At 39.3% G+C, this 20,306-nt stretch overlaps 2 protein-coding genes across 2 annotated transcripts; one reads left to right on the forward strand and one right to left on the reverse strand.

The window, feature by feature from the left end:
* Positions 1–550: 550 nt before the first annotated feature.
* ccng1 (cyclin G1) lies at positions 551–9,717 on the forward strand. The gene is made up of 6 exons (XM_062045870.1): positions 551–748; positions 6,510–6,773; positions 6,841–7,094; positions 7,239–7,317; positions 8,624–8,734; positions 8,812–9,717. The coding sequence occupies exons 2-6, from the start codon at positions 6,510–6,512 to the stop codon at positions 9,001–9,003; spliced, it is 900 nt and encodes a 299-aa protein (XP_061901854.1). The 5' UTR covers positions 551–748; the 3' UTR covers positions 9,004–9,717.
* nudcd2 (NudC domain containing 2) lies at positions 9,519–16,048 on the reverse strand. The gene is made up of 4 exons (XM_062045871.1): positions 15,704–16,048; positions 10,338–10,386; positions 10,104–10,255; positions 9,519–10,019 (listed from the first exon to the last, which is right to left on the reverse strand). The coding sequence occupies exons 1-4, from the start codon at positions 15,890–15,892 to the stop codon at positions 9,936–9,938; spliced, it is 474 nt and encodes a 157-aa protein (XP_061901855.1). The 5' UTR covers positions 15,893–16,048; the 3' UTR covers positions 9,519–9,935.
* Between the last annotated feature and the right edge of the window lie 4,258 nt (positions 16,049–20,306).

A 20,306-nucleotide genomic window follows, 5' to 3' on the forward strand; every position in this document is an offset into this window, starting at 1 on the left:
ATATCATTTCCATGTGTTTGCGGGCCAGATAAAATGATGTTGCGGGCCAGATCTGGTCCCCGGGCTTTGTGTTTGACACCTGTGTTCTAGACTGTTCTAGAAGGCTGCCACTGGGTGTCTAATGCATGTACACACCTTTAGTATGTGGCTTTCAGAATAGTATAAGTGCTCGAAAAAAGATATATTATATAAACTATAACCGACTTTTGTGTTAGTTGTGAAGTAAATGTGTAAAATCCATCCATCCCATCCATTTCCTACCGCTTATTCCCTTCGGGGTCGCGGGGGGCGCTGGAGCCTATCTCAGCTACAATCGGGCGGAAGGCGGGCGGAAGGCGGGGTACACCCTGGACATGTTGGTTCTAATTAACATACTGTTGAACCATGTCGCTTTTTCCTGTCGTACGATTGGCTTTCCGGTTAGTGAAAGGCGAGGCGTATTTGTGAATGACAGGAAAAACGTCCAATGAAAATACAGATTACACAATCTCGCTCATTGGTGACCAATGAGAACTCACCATGTTAGGGCATGGGCTTGCTTTAATACCCGTATTAAATCCTGCACTGTCCTTTTCCCCGTCGCCTAACTCCAAGGGTAGGGGGTGTGCGAAGGCGGGTGTAAATCTATGCTTAAAACGTTATTTAGGGAAACTTCATACATTTATTCTGCTTCACACATATTCAACCCACTTTTCCTCTTACGGATTTTATTTTTTTGGAATTTTCAAGCAACGTAATTTGAGCCAAGGTAAGTGGACTCGACGAGCACTTCTGTTGCTAGCTAACACTCAAAACGTTAGCTTTAATTTACCGCCATGACAACCGTCTTAGTAAAACTGTCATGGCGTTGAATGTTAATGTCTACAGTGGACAACTGTTATATGACACCGGTTTGTTGTTGTCGTAATCAGGCCTATGGTTCTCACTATTGCTTTGTATGGGCAGGGGATATGTCCGGGCATGTTAGCACGGCTTCACTCTTTGAACGACTGCACGCCCCCTACTGTTTTCAAACACACCCACCATTATTTATTATTTTATTACCTTCACATTTCCCGACATTACCCTGAAATACAAAGTACTTGTATTGTAAATAAACCTTATAATACCCGTCCCTGTGACGTATCTTCGCTGTAGCCCCCCACCCTGACCCTCCAGTCCAGTTGAGTCCAGTTTGACAGCTGCTGAGTCACAAGAATAACTTGGCTGTGAAAAGTCTCACTTGCAAGTTAAACTGGACGTAAACAAGCTGCTTTTCACATGTTGATTTATTATATAGGGCAGGGATTTTCAACCACTGTGCCGCGGCACACTAGCATGCCGTGAGATACAGTCTGGTGTGGGGTAAAAAAATATTTTTTGCAAACCAGTGATTATAGTCTGCAAATGATGTGTTGTTGAGTGTCGGTGCTGTCTAGAGCTCGGCATAGTAACTAGGGTTGGGTATCGTTTGAATTCGAACGATTCCGATTCTTTGTTTCGATTCCGATTCCTGACGATTCTCGATTCCGATTCTTCTTGTACCATGCCGGGATCAATGTGTTTGACAGGTAGTCCCTGGAAGGTGGTATGTATTTTGGGTTGAGAGTTTTCACCATATCCCTGCAAACATAAACAAACATGTAATGTTGCTGTTATTGTTTAGCCCAGTATCAATTAGCTTAGCTCTAACGTTATTGCTTAACTCAGTGGTTCTCAACCTTTTTTCAGTGATGTACCCCCTGTGAACATTTTTTTTTATTCAAGTACCCCCTAATCAGAGCAAAGCATTTTTGGTTGAAAAAAAGAGATAAAGAAGTAAAATACAGCACCATGTCATCAGTTTCTGATTTATTAAATTGTATAACAGTGCAAAATATTGCTCATTTGTAGTGGTCTTTCTTGAACTATTTGGAAAAAAAGATAAAAATAACTAAAGACTTGTTGAAAAATAAACAAGTGATTCAATTATAAATAAAGATTTCTACACATGGAAGTAATCATCAACTTAAAGTGCCCTCTTTGGGGATTGATCCATCTGTATTCATGAACTTAATTCTAAACATTTCTTCACAAAAAAATAAATCTTTAACATCAATATTTATGGAACATGTCCACAAAAAATTTAGCTGTCAACACTGAATATTGCATTGTTGCATTTCTTTTCACAGTTCTTTTTGACAGACATTTAAAAAAAAATCTCACGTACCCCTTGGCATACCTTCAAGTACCCCCAGGGGTATGCATACCCCCATTTGAGAACCACTGGCTTAAAGGCCTACTGAAATGAATTTTTTTTATTTAAACGGGGATAGCAGATCTATTCTATGTGTCATACTTGATCATTTCGCGATATTGCCATATTTTTGCTGAAAGGATTTAGTATAGAACAACGACGATAAAGATTGCAACTTTTGGTATCTGATAAAAAAAAGGCTTGCACCTACCGGAAGTAGCGTGACGTAGTCAGTTGAACATATACGCAAAGTTCCCTATTGTTTACAATGATGGCCGCATGAAGTGAGAGAGATTCGGACCGAGAAAGCGACAATTTCCCCATTAATTTGAGCGAGGATGAAAGATTTGTGGATGAGTAAAGTGCAAGTGAAGGACTAGTGGGGAGTTGAAGCTATTCAGATAGGGAAGATGCTGTGAGAGCCGGGGGTGACCTGATATTCAGCTGGGAATGACTACAACAGTAAATAAACACAAGACATATATATACTCTATTAGCCACAACACAACCAGGCTTATATTTAATATGCCACAAATTAATCCTGCATAAAAACACCTGCGTGTTTGTTATGCTAGCTCCTAGCTCCTCTGCTAGCTCCTAGCTCCATAGAACACGCCAATACAATTCAAACACCTGATCAACACACACAATCACTCAGCCCAAAAGACCGTTTACCTAACCCAAGGTTCATAAAGCTTATATATTTTTAAAAAGTTACGTACGTGACGCGCACATACGGTCAAGTTATCGAATGTTTAGCAGCCAAGGCTGCATACTCACGGTACCTGATATTCAGCTGGGAATGACTACAACAGTAAATAAACACAAGACATATATATACTCTATTAGCCACAACACAACCAGGCTTATATTTAATATGCCACAAATTAATCCTGCATAATAACACCTGCGTGTTTGTTATGCTAGCTCCTAGCTCCTCTGCTAGCTCCTAGCTCCATAGAACACGCCAATACAATTCAAACACCCGATCAACACACACAATCACTCAGCCCAAAAGACCGTTCACCTAACCCAAGGTTCATAAAGCTTATATATTTTTAAAAAGTTACGTACGTGACGCGCACATACGGTCAAGTTATCGAATGTTTAGCAGCCAAGGCTGCATACTCACGGTACCTGATATTCAGCTGGGAATGACTACAACAGTAAATAAACACAAGACATATATATACTCTATTAGCCACAACACAACCAGGCTTATATTTAATATGCCACAAATTAATCCTGCATAATAACACCTGCGTGTTTGTTATGCTAGCTCCTAGCTCCTCTGCTAGCTCCTAGCTCCATAGAACACGCCAATACAATTCAAACACCCGATCAACACACACAATCACTCAGCCCAAAAGACCGTTCACCTAACCCAAGGTTCATAAAGCTTATATATTTTTAAAAAGTTACGTACGTGACGCGCACGTACGGTACGGTACGTGTTATGCTAGCTCCTAGCTCCTCTGCTAGCTCCTAGCTCCATAGAACACGCCAATACAATTCAAACACATGATCAACACACACAATCACTCAGCCCAAAAGACCGTTCACCTAACCCAAGGTTCATAAAGCTTATATATTTAAAAAAAGTTACGTACATACGCAAAAAAAAGCCAAAGCTGCATACTCACAGTAGCACGTCTGCGTCTTTGTCATCCAAATCAAAGTAATCCTGGTAAGAGTCTGTGTTGTCCCAGTTCTCTACAGGCGTCTGTGTATCCAAATCAAAAGTCCTCCTGGTTAGAGTCTCTGTTATCCGAGTTCTTCCATCTTGACTGCATCTTTCGGGAATGTAAACAAAGAAGCGCCGGCTGTGTACTGTTGTGGCTGACTACGTTCGAAAAATACGTCCATTTCGCACCGACAACTTTCTTCTTTGCTTGCTCGGCTTCCTTCTCCATAATGCAATGAACATGATTGAAACAGATTCACGAACACAGATGTCCAGAATACTGTGGAATTATGAAATGAAAACAGAGCTTTTTCGTATCGGCTTCAATGTGGAAGGCATACCCGTGTTCGTCGGGCTACGTCACACGCATACGTCATCCTCAGAGGCGTTTCGAACCGGAAGTTTAGCGGCAAATTTAAAATGTCACTTTATAAGTTAACCCGGCCGTATTGGCATGTGTTATAATGTTAAGATTTCATCATTGATATATAAACTATCAGACTGCGTGGTCGGTAGTAGTGGGTTTCAGTAGGCCTTTAACTAACCTAAATGTTGGAGATTCCACCTATGAAAAGGGATGCAGTCTTTTGACTATGTGTGCAGTGACCTTTCTGTGGCACTCTTCCGTCTGTGGCACCGACATCTTACCCCATTGCCGCTACGGTGAACGGAGTACGCTGAGCACATCGCGGAGCCTGGCTAGCAGGTTGTAAATTGTCTATGAAAAAATATGCGGGCGAATTTGTTAGCTGCCTCGACGTTGGCGCAAAACACATTATTTATTGCATATATATTGTTTTACTTACCGGATTCGGACTGCAATGCAGTCACCGAGGTGCCAGGCTGGGCGTCGAAGCCAGAGGAAGAGGAACAGGAGGACGGTCGGCGCAGCGCGTCGAAGACGGGACACGCATTTATTTGTACTCGGAGGTGCTTCATGATGTTCGACGTGCATCCTCCTAAGCACAAAACAGTCCTGTCGCACGTGTTACATTTCGCCGATATTTCATTTTTTTTAGTAAAATAAAGCCACACTTCGACCGCCGACGCCCGCTATCCATGCTTGACTGACTCGCTCGACTACATAGGCTTGGCTATGCTAACACTTCCGGCGGTGGGCGCTTCTTCGTTGGTGTTTAGCGGCTTCTTCTTCCGGTCGGCGGACTTATTCTTTTTTTCTGGTCGGCGGATTGGTTATCGAAACTAGGAATCGAAATTTAAACTTTTGAACGATTCCGGGAGAATCTGAAAGTTAGTCCCGGTTCCAATCGATACTCAACCCTAATAGTAACCGTGTAATACTCTTCCATATCAGTAGGTGGCAGCAGGTAGCTAATTGCTGTCGGAAACAGCGGGAGGCAGTGTGCAGGTAAAAGGGTGTCTAATGCTTAAACCAGTGATTCTTAATCTTGTTGGAGGTACCGAACCCCACCAGTTTCATATGCGCATTCACCGAACCCTTCTTTAGTGTAAAAGAAAATGTTATCATGATAAATTTTAAAGTGTGACTCACTCAATGGACAGTTTGTGCGTTTGGTCAAGCTGGCCAAGGACGCACTTTTTTCCGGTTGAGTTGGATAAGAAACTCCATTTATGTAGTAATAGCATGGCTTCAAGTTCCACATTTTGCAGCTTCGAGTCACGCCGACCTCACACTCTCAAGCTTCCGTCTGCTCCAACGTCTCACCCATTCTTAGTGCTGGCTTCAGTAGTAGTAGTTCATCCTCAGTATATTCAGCTTCAAAAAGATAAGGTTGTGAATCCTCATTTGTCCAAAAATAGTCTTCGTTGTTTGTTACCGTATCTGCCATGATTAAAACACACACACGCCTTTGTATCCGGAAGTAGGAACACATTTGTTGCTATTGAAACGGAAATCAATGCGCTAAAGAAACCAGCGCATTGATTAAAATGACCAAAATGCAGTAAATATTGTACATATTGCTTTGTTATGAATGTCTGTTGCAGTGTGTATATAAAACCTTGTTTTAGAGGGCTCTGAAGGCTACAACGGTGACTCCCATTAGCTGCATCTTGCAAGCATGTTTTATCATCTTTAAAACCCTCTCTCCCAAAAAAGACATCTGTTCTTGTCTCTCATAATGATTGTGAACAAAAGGCAACATTTCAGAAAAAGTGCAGTTCCCTTTTAAGTTGTATACTGGTAATGTTTAAAGTAAGTAAAATAAATGTGTATTACTCAACCTCTGATCATGCTAATATGTTGCCATAGGATTTAGGGAAGGCTGAGAGCTCCATACAATTTCAATAAAGTTGTAAAAAAGTGTAGTAGTTAATTTTGAAAAAGATAAAGGGCGTACTAAGCATTAACACATGTCTGAAAGGTGAGTCTTCTAATATTACTGCTAAACCCAGCAGAGTTTGAAGTGTACATTCCATTGTTTGTATTATTGTAGTGTGGGTGGGCTTATTGTTGCTTTAGTATTGCGTAGCCAGAACAGATTGGTGTGTATATCCATGCTGTCTTTGTAAGTGACATATGTGGTTTCATTTCTCTTTTCCTCTTATCACAAAATGCCTAAAGAGATGCATTGAGGGTGAGGGAATGGTGTACTTGCATATGAATAACTATGATGTCCATCCACACAGATGATTGACACAGTGACAGGACCAGCAGCACTGCCTTTTGCAGTCCAATTGAAGGCCTTAACCGACCTGGAGGGCCGCTACCAGCCAAAGCTGAGCGGTTTGAGGATCATTGAGAGCGCACAGGACAACGGGATCAGGATGACGACCAGACTGCGAGAGCTGGAGGTGAAGGACCTGCTCACCCTAACCAGGTTCTTTGGTTTCAGCTCAGAGACTTTCTCTCTGGCCATCAGCCTGCTAGACCGCTTTCTCTCGGTCATGAAGGTTTGTACAGTAAAACTCTGGTCTTGTTGACGGTTACAGGACTGCCCACAATTCCTGTTCTCCACAGATTCAGCCAAAGCACCTGTCCTGTGTGGGTCTCTGCTGCTTCTATATCGCTGTTCAATCTTCAGAAGACAAGAAAAGTGTCCCCCTCGCCGCCGACTTGATCCGCATCAGTCAGAACCGCTTCACCGTGTCCGACATGATGCGGATGGAGAAGATCATTATGGAGAAGGTCAACTGGAAGGTGAAGGCGCCCACTTCTCTGCGCTTCCTGCGCCTCTTCCACAGTTATGTCCAAGAGCAGATTGGCACTGAGAGGTGAGGACAAGTTTATATGTCAGCACTCAACTAGACACCGGACACACTCCATTTTTGAATGCATGTCATTATTCAGTAGATTCATTAATATTACCAATAAGATCAAAGCTGTCGTTATTGACGATATGTCTTGTTTTAACACAGTGACGACATCCTGAGCCTTGATCGACTGGAGGCTCAACTGAAAGCTTGTCACTGCTCTTTTGTCTTTTCCAAGTTGAAGGTAGGTGTCCTGCTAAATGCTCACTGAAGGTGCTTTCACATCTGCAGCTTGTTCTCTCGGGTCAGACTCAGTTAATGGGCTTGTCAACTAGTGCCATCAATTTCTCATTACCATGTGAAAAAAACAGAAAAATTAGGGATGTTCCTATCATTTGTTTTGCTGCGATCCTCCATGAGTGAGATCAGCAGATATCAATACCAAAACTGATCACATGTATTAACTGTACATCTTTCTATTTATTTGTGGTGAGTGCAAATGACATTTTAACAATATCAACACAATATGTAAAATAGTTTGTTCATGTCTTTTTTTTGTTGTTTGTTTTTTTATACATACATTAATTGAGCAATACACTAACTAAAAAAAAAGAACACAAATTACTCTATTACTTATTTATATCGTTTGGTTTTTTGCCCTCAGTCTTCCTGGGTCCAAATATTTTATCCATGAGTTTGTAAACGTGAACAAAAACAACCACATTTTTGATGGGAAAAAAATCGAATTACTCTTATATTGATTATATACTGATACTACTCTGGTATCGACACCCCCAAGTTAATGATCAATCCACCCTATGTGTCTTGTACTGACTGACAATGCTGACACATCAACAATTGTTATAATATCCTCGCTCTAACTTATTAATCTACTTGTTAATATCTGCCTACTTTCTGCTGCAACGCGGTTCCATCAACACTTCTTTTAAATCTAAGCATTTATTTCTTGGTGGTGTTTCAAGCTAGCTTAGTTATTAGCATGCATGTTTAGCCTTATCCTTCAGTGATAATGATAAAAATGACACTTGATAATGATACAAAAAAAAATAGAATTTCATTTTCTGTTAATGAGCAGTAATGGAGGTAATTATTATTCATTTAGGGGGAGCGGCTCCACACTATGTATAGAGACAAATAATTAGCTGTTGGCCGTTTGCTGGGGGACCAAAAATAAATAGTTTATGTGATTTGGCATTAAAATACATAAATCGGCAACGGCCAATATACTTTTACATGAAAATTGTTATACCGATCGGCACAATAGACAAATGCAGTGAAACCACGCTAATAAACAACATGAAGTAACGTGGACAATCAATCTACAGTACATTCGAAGGGGTCATCATGAGCAAACAATACTTTTGGATTAAAGTAGAAAAAAAACCATACTGCAATGTAACATGTTAACTACTTGCATGCTAAACCAAGGCTTCACTACACTGTTTATTTTGAAGGCTAAAAAGTGCCTGGGCAGATCCTGAGGTTTTATTGCACTGTTACAGTGAGCGCCTTGTCTTATCTGTTTGCAGCCCTCTCTGCTTGCTATGGCTCTCTTGTGTTTTGGGGTTGAGGACCAACATGACCCGCAGCACAGCGAGAACATTTCTGAGGCCCTGAACAATCTGCAGAAGCTACTGACTGTAAGTAACATGTTAGGTCAACACTGCCTTTCAGTAAAAACGGTCTAACTCTGAACAAACGTGGGAATTGTTCACAGATCAAAGATGGCGATCTTGTTTGTGTGCGGGAGTTGGTGGGAAAATGCCTGACTGAATACGCCGCCGCCAAGTGCTCCAGGCCGAACAGCCAGAGACTTCGCTGGACAATTTCGGGAAGAACCGCTCGCCAGCTGAAGCCCAGCTTTTACAAGATCACTCATCTTCCCACCATACCCGAGTCTGCCTGCTAAACTTCTGGCCACCGCGCCATCACCTGACGCCCCAAATTATTATTTGATTGGATGTAAATTATCAGGTGATCCGGCTCACACAACATCTCTGTTTTAACTTAAAGATCATCATCAGTGAGATGGTGTTCTTTAAGTTAAAACTGTTTCCCTATATTACTAAAAACTATTCTAGTCACTTTTCCTTTTGCGGGTGTGCGAGTGCACGAGTATGATCTTGTTCAAATCCGTACCATGGTGTATTTCCTGGAACGGGTTGTTGGTTTTAAGCTAATAAGTATTGAACCACCTAGGTCCTCAGTCCACCATGTGGAAGAGGAGGGAGAAGGATTTTGAGAAATACAAATATGGAACCAAGAAATCGGGCCCAAAATCCTTAACTTCCACCCTAGGTTGCTAAACTGTCTTGAATGCACACTCCTCCTTCCTACCCAAGGTGATTTTTTTCCCCCCCTTCAAACAGCAAGTTGAAGCTATTGTTGAACCCACCGCATACGGTTAACGTGTGCGGTTTTCAGCTGTTAACGATGAGTTGTTCTCGCCATTTGATGCATACGATGGCACAGAGTGAAGCGCCACACGTTTTGGAATTTGCATTGCATTTCCTTAGCCAGTTTCTTTATGTTGTATGCCAAGTGTCTCTTTGACTTCAAAATGACTGAATACACCATCTAAAGATGTTCTTGTACCTTTCAATAAAACTTTATTGGAAAGCTATTTTTGAGTCCTTGTCAATTCAGGTGCAACACTATTAAGTCAACATTAATCTGCTTCTGAGTGGTGGGACAAAACTCAAAGTAATATCCATTGGCAGTGAAACTTGGCTTCCCAAATTATTAGATCCAATTGATCTACAGCTCTAGTGTGCCATTGATATGAGCAATAGTGTTCATTAGGCTGACCTGACAACCTTAGTATTAGCTTACTGTGGCAGGTCACTTTTGTAAACCGGAAAAGTCTGGACCACCACCAGCAAAGTTTCCAGAAATCTCTGCCCCGCTGAAGTCGAATCCAGGATTCTGGAGAGGACATTCAATTAATTCATAGCTATAATTGGAAGTGGAAGCCATTTGATCAACAGTTTTAGCATGAAAACCACTAACCTCTCGCTGGAACCTTTCCAGTGTGAGCTTTCTCTGCATCTGGTCCTGGACCCAAGCATTGGCAGAGTACTCTCCCTCTAACAAGGAAGACCAGCAGTTCCCAGCCTCTCTGTTGGTCTTCATCAGGACAATTCGGATGAGACACTTATCCTCTATAAAGAAAGCAAGTGAACATGAGTGACGTGGCAGAATCAACTGTAGAATTAGCTGGATGACAGTTTGCGCTTGTCCTACCCAGTGTCCATGTGGCCTCATCCGAAACAGCTGTGCCAAACAACCGCCCCTGTCAAAAGATTGACATAATGTAAAAGTGTGTGCACGGTGAAATGAAATATTTGTAACATGTCTGCATAAATGTTTAAAATTCCTCATGAAACCTAACAATGCAATTTTATCCTCTAAAAGGGGCATGCACTTTACAGCCTTAAGATATTACCTCCTCTCATGGTTTGATATAGGGTCGTCCCTTGCCACACCACGTTTCAAACTTTGTTTCACCGAATCGCAGATTAAAAAAAACAATTTTTAAAAATCATCACAATTTTGGGGTTGCAAATTAAACATTTTCAAGCATAAACATGGCTAAATAAACTAAAACTTTAAATACTACAATACCATTGGCCACTAAAGGAGACCCAACCAATCAGAACGTGCTGTGCCGTATCATGGCCACTGATTGGCTCAGCCTCACAACATTGATTGATTGATTGATTAAAACTTTTATTAGTAGATTGCACAGTGCAGTACATATTCCGTACAATTGATCACTAAATGGTAACACCCGAATAAGTTTTTCAACTTTTTAAAGTCTGGGTCCACTTAAATTGAATCATGATACAGATATATACTATCATAATACAGTCATCACACAAGATAATCATCGGAGTATATACATTGAATTATTTACAATCCGGGGTGTGGGATATGTGGGGGGGGGGGGGGGGGGTGTTAGGTTTGATTGGTATCAACACTTCAGTCATCAACAATTGCATCATCCGAGAAATGGACATTGGAACAGTGTAGGACTGACTTGGTAGGATATGTACAGCAAGTAGTGGACATAGAGAGAGAGAGAGATCTGAAAGCATAAGAATAATTATCTACATTTGATTATTTACATTTGATTATTTATAATCCGGGGATGTGGAAGGGAGGGTGTTAGTTTAGGGTTGTAGTTGCCTGGATGTGTTCTTTTAGTGCGGTTTTGAAGGAGGATAGAGATATATTGGATTAAAAGACTGAAAAGGTGACTAAAGGGTGTTATTTTGTGTGTAAAGGGCTCTTATGAAGTTTAAAATGTATTTAGAAACTTGTTAACAGGTTGCTGTAAAAAATATTTGATTTATAATGAATGATTCCTCGATAAACGAGTGACCACGGTCGTTTGTTTTGGACATGATTGACAAGTTACATTAAAGAACATCACATGGTCACATTTGCACAATTTAACATGTCCAAAAAAAAAAGAGACTATTCCTACCATTTTGTCCATATTTGCCTTTCGGGAATATTTCCCAAAATAATTTGTTTACTTACATTTTCGTCATTTAAAGTTTGTTCACGTCCTGTGTTTATGAGTTTCGTTATTTCTTAAGGAGAAAGGAGTGTGTCGCAATCAGTGTTGGGTTAGTTACTGAAAACCAGTAACTAGTTACAGTTACTAACTCAGTTACTTATACCAAAAAGTAATGCGTTACTGTGAAAATTAACTAGCTTTTTTCTTTAAAAGCTCCCATTAATGCCCTTTTAGCCTTCATTTCAGTACTGTTATTGCACTGGAGAATAATACAATGTGTTGATCAACTTGACATACATTTGCATCACTGAACTCTGCTAAGCAATGTGGTCTACATACAACACACAAACAATGTGGTCTACATACAACACACAAAGACAAAGATATGTTTCAAAGGGCCAATTTATTTCAGGCCGGAACAAATTGACAAAACTATTTTAAATAGCTGCAACATAACATACATAAGTAACAAACAGCATAATAACAACATAGCTGTAAACCTGGGGCCGTATTTATCAAGCTTCTTAGAATTACTCCTAAGAAGTCTGCTAAGAGTTGACTTATGAGTAAAGAAATTCTTCGCTGAAAGCTGCACTTTAAAGTTAGTTATAAAGCGTCTTACTCACACTTTCAGCGAAGTGTAGGACTGAATCTTAAGTGTCACACTCAGAGCTGAATTACGACATTACTATGTGCCGTAAACGGAATTTTAGGTGACGTCATTTCTGTGTCCATAGAAATGACCAATCACGGAAGGGAATCCCTTGTCTAAGAATAAAGAAATATCTTAGAAATATTTAAGTGGACAATGGGAGTGTGAATTTTGACAATAAACTACAAAATAATACAAAACAAACAATATTGGCAATGAATCAAAAATAAATGTGCATTTTCCCAGTGGCGAGATATTGAAGCATTGTGATGACCTTTAGTTCCGCTGTGAAAGCTCTGCTGCGTGATGTTGCTGATGAGATGACGCCCCTTATTAAATTCTGTGACAAAAATAATACCCGCTCTGTCTAAACGATACCGTTTGATCAGCTGCTCGTCATCAAACAAAGCCAGGACATCCTTCCGCTCCCTGAACGTTCGCGCACGTCTCTCTCGCCTCAGTGCCATCCCCTGCTGGCAACTCCTGGGGCCGTACTTATCAAGCTTCTTAGAGTGCCATTTTACACTTAAGTCCTGAGAATTTGCGAAATTTAGTCCTACTCTCAAACTTAAGAATAAAAGCTTTTTATCAATGTTCTTAAGTCTAAGAATCACTCCTACTCTCCACGATATTTAAGAGACCTTCAGAGGTGTCTTAAGTGGTTAGGAGTTGCCAGCAGGGGATGGCACTGAGGCGAGAGAGACGTGCGCGAACGTTCAGGGAACGGAACAATGTTTTTTTTTTTTTTGATGACGAGCAGCTGATCAAACGGTATCGTTTAGACAGAGCGGATATTATTTTTGTCACAGATTTAATACTTTTCGATTCCTTGTTGATTTCTGCATGTGGCTGCAGTGGGCTAGTATATATAGAGCCACCCACACCAGTTTCAAATTAGTTGCCTAATTAATGAATTGGAAAGAAAATGTTATGACAGTAGCGTATGTGTGTGGCCGTGAGGTGAGTGATGTCAGTGAGTGTGTGGGCGGTAGAAGAGAGGGAGCGGTAGCGTGAGTGCCGGCGGGGACTAGTTTGTTTTGTATTATTTTGTAGTTTATTGTCAAAATATACACTCCCATTGTCCACTTAAATATTTCCAAGATATTTCTTTATTCTTAGACAACGGATTCCCTTCCGTGATTGGTCATTTCTATGGACACAGAAATGACGTCACCTAAAATTGCGTTTACGGCACATAGTAATGTCGTAATTCAGCTCTGAGTGTGACACTTAAGATTCAGTCCTACACTTCGCTGAAAGTGTGAGTAAGACGCTTGACAACTAACTTTTAAGTGCAGCTTTCAGCGAAGAATTTATTTACTCTTAAGTCAACTCTTAGCAGACTTCTTAGGAGTAATTCTAAGAAGCTTGATAAGTACGGCCCCTCCTGACCACTCAGGACACCTCTGAAGGTCTCTTAAATATCGTGGAGAGTAGGAGTGATTCTTAGACTTAAGAAAGTTGATAAAAAGCTTTTATTCTTAAGTTTGAGAGTAGGACTAAATTCCGCAAATTCTCAGGACTTAAGTGTAAAATGGCACTCTAAGACGCTGGATAAATACGGCCCCTGGCTTCACCTAAGGAAGGCACACGTGACATACACAAAGCCTAACCAGGCAGATTTGAATTGTTGTTTTGGGCAGTAGACGGGATCTTTAATCCAAGACACAACTTACATTTAACTAAAATGTTCTTTTCTTTGTGCTCAACAAAAAAAAAAAGTGAGAATATCTCCATGTTAAGACACTCGAGTCGAGTGTCGAGAGCTGCGGCTTCGTTGTTAGTAAACACAGACACGCCCTCCCCTCCACTCCCCACACCCACACCCAGACACACACAGAACGCGCCTCCGGCTTGTGACACAAGAACATTCAGAAGGACGACACTGCAGCACTCCATTAAAACACACTCAGATCTTCTGTTTCTAGCCGATACTACATACAAAAATAACGTAAAATAACGCAGTAACGCATCATGTAGTAACGGTAACTAAGTTACTGAATATAAAAAATAAGGCGTTACTTACTGTAACGCAACACTGGTCGCAATGAATTAATGGTTTGTGCAGTGATGAATTAAATATAATCAATCAATCAATGTTTATTTATATAGCCCTAAATCACAAGTGTCTCAAAGGGCTGCACAAGCCACAACGACATCCTCGGTACAGAGCCCACATACGGGCAAGGAAAAACTCACCCCAGTGGGACGTCAATGTGAATGACTATGAGAAACCTTGGAGAGGACCGCATATGTGGGTAACCCCCCCCCCCCCCCCCCCCTATAGGGGAGACCGAAAGCAATGGATGTCGAGTGGGTCTGACATAATATTGTGAAAGTCCAGTCCACAGAGAATCAGCGAGAGTCCAGTCCATAGTGGGACCAGCAGGAAACCATCCCGAGCGGAGACGGGTCAGCAGCGTAGAGATGTCCCCATCTGATGGACAGGCTAGCGGTCCACCCCGGGTCCCGACTCCGGGTCCTCCCCCTCCATAAGGGAGAGGGGAGCAGAGGAGAAAAGAAAAGAAACGGCAGATCAACTGGTCTAAAAAGGGAGTCTATTTAAAGGCTAGAGTATACAAATGAGTTTTAAGATGGGACTTAAATGCTTCTACTGAGGTAGCATCTGTAACTTTTACCGGGAGGGCATTCCATAGTATTGGAGCCCGAATAGAAAACGCTCTATAGCCCGCAGACTTTTTTTGGGCTCTGGGAATCACTAATAAGCCGGAGTTCTTTCAACGCAGATTTCTTGCCGGGACATATGGTACAATACAATCGGCAAGATAGGCTGGAGCTAGACCGTGTAGTATTTTATACGTAAGTAGTAAAACTTTAAAGTCGCATCTTAGGTGCACAGGAAGCCAGTGCAAGTGAGCCAGTATAGGCGTAATATGATCAAACTTTCTTGTTTTTGTCAAAAGTCTAGCAGCCGCATTTTGTACCAACTGTAATCTTTTAATGCTAGACATAGGGAGGCCCGAAAATAATACGTTACAGTAATAAGGAAAAGGTTATTGAAAAAAATGTATCAAGCAAATATGAGAAAAAAAATGACAGTACATAACCTTGGGCAATGTTAAGGGAAAACTAAGATATTGGAATAAACATACAAATGTAATAAGAGTTTCTGCTTCCGGTCCTATAGGTGGCGGTAATGTTCACTACAAAATGGCTGCCAACGCACATTAATGGATGAAGAAGAGGTGGTAGGTCTTCACATAAATACAGTACTGTACAATAATGTATATATATCTATTGCTCACAGTTCAACGCCAATATTCAACCTTTTATTCCTCGGCTAGTTCGTCTGCAAAGTTTTGAGAATGTCGCTTAAGTATGTTGCGGGTTTCTTGTTGCTACAAACAAGATGAACTATACTTTGGTCGTGGTATGGCTGACTGACTCAACATTACCACAATGACAGTCTACCTTTATAACCTCTTTCCCTTTGACGTGTAGCTCCATGTCTCTGGCTCCCAGACGACATTGGACTTCTTTAGCAGATGTCCCGGGAGGAACGTTGACTTCGATGAAGATCTCCTCCATAGTTTGGCTCCAGGAGCCCCAGCTTGTCTGGCATGGGACAACCCCGCTCTTCTCGTCGAAGTGCACCGACATTTCGTGGATTCAACGAATTGGGCGTAAAGTTAATTTATTAATAGCTATTAGCGTAATAATTATTTTACCATAGTTCCGCACATCTTGAATGTTTTGTTGATTAGTTGTGTTGCCACTGTTTCGGGCAAAAATGTTGCTCGCAAGGCGGTGATGTCATATCCGGTAAGAGATGTAACGTTCGCGACCGAGTTGAGTCTTTTGAACGGCTCTTTCAAGTGACCGATGAGAACCGATTTGCAGTCGTAATTTGTTCGTTTGAGAGCCGTTCTATACGAACATTGCCCACGCTGCCCCCTTAGAACCATAAGAAGAATTACTATTAGCATGTTTTGGCTTTATTTATTGAAGGAGTAATGACATGACCGAGTTTAAGTCTAATAGGAGTCGTCTGTGGACGACTCCTATTAGACTTAGACAAACTTTAATGATCCACAAGGGAAATTGTTCAACACAGTAGCTCAGTTACAATGATGGAAAGTGTAAGGATGGAAAGGACAATGCAGGTATAAATAGACCAGGGGTCACCAACCTTTTTGAAACCAAGAGCTACTTCTTGGGTACTGATTAATGCGAAGGGCTACCAGTTTGATACACACTTAAATAAATTGCCAAAAATAGCCAATTTGCTCAATTTACCTTTAACTATATGTTATTATTAATAATTAATGATATTTACACTCAATTGAACGGTTTAAAAGAGGAGAAAACACGAAAAAAATGACAATTAAATTTTGAAACATAGTTTATCTTCAATTTCGACTCTATAAAATTCAAAATTCAAACAAAAAAAAGAAGAGAAAAACTAGCTGATTCGAATCTTTTTGAAAAAATAAAAAAAATAATTTATGGAACATCATTAGTAATTTTTCCTGATTAAGATTCATTTTAGAATTTTGATGACATGTTTTAAATAGGTTAAAATCCAATCTACACTTTGTTAGAATATATAACAAATTGGACCAAGCTATATTTCTAACAAAGACAAATCATTATTTCTTCTAGATTTTCCAGAACAAAAATTTTAAAAGAAATTCAAAAGACTTTGAAATAAGATTTAAATTTGATTCTACAGATTTTGTAGATTTGCCAGAATATTTTTTTTGAATTTTAATCATAATAAGTTTGAAGAAATATTTCACAAATATTATTCGTCGAAAAAACAGAAGCTAAAATGAAGAATTAAATTAAAATGTATTTATTATTCTTTACAATTAAAAAAAATACATTTACTTGAACATTGATTTAAATTGTCAGGAAAGAAGAGGAAGGAATTTAAAAGGTAAAAAGGTATATATGTTTAAAAATCCTAAAATCATTTTTAAGGTTGTATTTTATCTCTAGAATTGTCTTTCTGAAAGTTATAAGAAGCAAAGTAAAAAAAATAATGAATTTATTTAAACAAGTGAAGACCAAGTCTTTAAAATATTTTCTTGGCTTTTCAAATTCTATTTGAGTTTTGTCTCTCTTAGAATTAAAAATGTCAAGCAAAGCGAGACCAGCTTGCTAGTAAATAAAAAAAATAAAAAAAATAGAGGCAGCTCACTGGTAAGTGATGCTATTTGAGCTATTTTTAGAACAGGCCGGCGGGCTACTCATCTGGTCCTTACAGGCTACCTGGTGCCCGCGGGCACCGCGTAGGTGACCCCTGAAATAGACTAATATAGCTATAAAAAAATCTAACATATATACGAATATATACATAATATGTGTACAGAATAATTTATATACAGATATATTATATTATGTCTATTACATATATACAATATAAACCAATGACCATGTACAATATTACAGTATATACAGTATATATGACAGCAGCAGCATAAAATAGAGAGCAGGTCCTGCAGGAAATAGAAAATAGACATTATAAACATTATAAACTAAGAGAAGTAGCTAAGATGTCAGGTGTCAGGTAATAGGCAGATGTCGTCTATTGCTGTATGGCGAGTAATTATACAGCTGGATGGAGTACGGAATGAAGGAGCTCTTGAATCGCACAGTGCGGGAAGGAAGTTGAAGGAGCCTGTTGGAGTATGAGCTCCGCTGTCCCTTAATTGTCAGGTGGAGTGGGTGGGCAGGATTGTCCAAGATGGCGCAGAACGTTAGTTAGTTAGTTAGTTAGTTAGTTAGTTAGTTAGTTAGTTAGTTAGTTAGTTAGTTAGTTAGTTTATTATTTCTTCGGTCAGTGGTCAACAAAAAAAACAAACAGTTTTACATAAACAAACAGTTGTACATTCATAAATAGAAAATGTTGCAGACCGAAAGGGTTTAGGGCTGAAGTTGAATAATGTAAATAATAATAATAATAATAATAATTCGAATTCGAATCGCGATTCTCACGTTGTGCGATTCAGAATCGATTCTCATTTTTAAAAAAAATCGATTAATTTTTTTATTAATTTTTTTTAATTTTTTTAATTTTTTTTAAATTAATCAATCCAACAAAACAATACACAGCAATACCATAACAATGCAATCCAATTCCAAAAGCAAACCCGACCCAGCAACACTCAGAACTGCAATGAACAGAGCAATTGAGAGGAGACACAAACACGACACAGAACAAACCAAAAGTAGTGAAACAAAAATGAATATTATCAACAACAGTATCAATATTAGTTACAATTTCAACATAGCAGTGATTAAAAATCCCTCATTGACATTATCATTAGACATTTATAAAAAAATAAAATAAATGAACAATAGTGTCACAGTGGCTTACACTTGCATCGCATAAGCTTGACAACACACTGTGTCCAATATTTTCACAAAGATAAAATAAGTCATATTTTTGGTACATTTAATATCTATCCATCCATTTTCTACCGCTTGTCCCTTTTTTGTTAAAACAAATTTACATTATTGCAATCAGTTGATAAAACATTGTCCTTTACAATTATAAAAGCTTTTTACAAAAATCTACTACTCTGCTTGCATGTCAGCAGACTGGGGTAGATCCTGCTGAAATCCTATGTATTCAATGAATAGAGAATCCTTTTGAATCGGGAAAAAAAAATCGTTTTTGAATCGAGAATCGTGTTGAATTGAAAAAAAAAAAAATCGATTTTGAATCGAATCGTGACCCCAAGAATCGATATTGAATCGAATCGTGGGACACCCAAAGATTCACAGCCCTACTAAATAATGTAAATAATTCAATGTATACACTCTGATGATTAACATGTGTGATGACTGTATTATGATGATAGTATATATTTGTACCATGAATTGAATTACGTGGACCCCGACTTAAAACAAGTTGAAAAATGTATTCGGGTGTTACCATTTAGTGGTCAATTGTACGGAATATGTACTGTACTGTGCAATCTACTAATACAAGTTTCAATCAATCAAACAATCAATCAACACTTATTGCGCCTAATGTCAAATACAAGATGAGCTTCCAAAAATTATGAAATTTTCTTTGCACAACATATTATAAATACACCTTGTACACAACATAAACACTGTTCAATTATATACACAGTAAAGACATGTGAAATATCCTTGTACACATGTTAGTTAAACCTTTGTACTAATTATAAACTATTATCTTAAAGAAGGAGTTATACTAAAAACCTGAACTTTTTAGCCTTTTATTACAAATACGGCCTTTTAGCCGCTGTATTTAGATTTATAAATAAATATCAGCAACTGTAAAACAACCCAAAATGAACAAAAGCCAAAGGAAACGTAGACTAAAGATGACAATGTAAAGCGGACTTCGTGACGTCATCGTCAAACAACGGGGAAATGGCACCATCTTGTGGAATATTTCTGAAAACAAAAGCCAAATTAAATTACTACCAATATTTTACAATCATTTTCACCAATAGTATCTGTATTGCTGTAATGTATACATTTTGATTTATTGACCAAACTTTTAGCTTATTACTCCCACGAGTGGTTGATTCATTCATTGGTGAAAACAAGTTAGTTAAGATGAAAACAAGTTACTAAAAGAATGAATATAAGAACGAGCCAGTCTTTTGAACAGCTCTTTTAAAGAAACGACTCTTCAAGATCCGACTCCCGTCAAAGAGCCATACATCGCATCTCTAATACTGGACTGTAGGGCATTAATGCCGGAGCGCCATCTAGTGTCCATTATAAACGACACAGCCTTGTTAAGATCAATGAAAGAAGGGTTTTAAACTTTTTAAAGCTTACTTTTACTTGGTATCTCATTTTGACCAATCAAGGTGTATCACCCATCTGATTGTTGCTTATGGATCCAAAAGAATGCACCGTTTGTCTAAAGCAGGGGTGTCCAAAGTGCGGCCCGGGGGCCATTTGCGGCCCGCAGCTAATTGTTTACCGGCCCGCCACACATTCTGGAAATACTATTGTAAAAATAAAAAAGAACATTAAAAAAAGTGGAATAAAGTGAAATCTAACGAGAAAAAGTTGCAAT

This window comes from Entelurus aequoreus, linkage group LG04, assembly GCF_033978785.1.
Source record: "Entelurus aequoreus isolate RoL-2023_Sb linkage group LG04, RoL_Eaeq_v1.1, whole genome shotgun sequence".
Classification (NCBI taxonomy): domain Eukaryota; kingdom Metazoa; phylum Chordata; class Actinopteri; order Syngnathiformes; family Syngnathidae; genus Entelurus; species Entelurus aequoreus.

Bases quoted from the DNA above. Each gene is read 5' to 3' on its own strand.
- ccng1 (XM_062045870.1), top strand. From the start codon at position 6,510: ATGATTGACACAGTGACAGGACCAGCAGCACTGCCTTTTGCAGTCCAA. The intron at 7,318-8,623 runs GTAGGTGTCCTG...ATCTGTTTGCAG, and splicing joins TTGTCTTTTCCAAGTTGAAG to CCCTCTCTGCTTGCTATGGC. The intron at 8,735-8,811 runs GTAAGTAACATG...AATTGTTCACAG, and splicing joins ATCTGCAGAAGCTACTGACT to ATCAAAGATGGCGATCTTGT.
- nudcd2 (XM_062045871.1), bottom strand. From the start codon at position 15,892: ATGTCGGTGCACTTCGACGAGAAGAGCGGGGTTGTCCCATGCCAGACA. The intron at 10,256-10,337 runs GTAGGACAAGCG...CTTTCTTTATAG, and splicing joins TGAGGCCACATGGACACTGG to AGGATAAGTGTCTCATCCGA. The intron at 10,020-10,103 runs GTTAGTGGTTTT...TGTCCTCTCCAG, and splicing joins TGGAAAGGTTCCAGCGAGAG to AATCCTGGATTCGACTTCAG.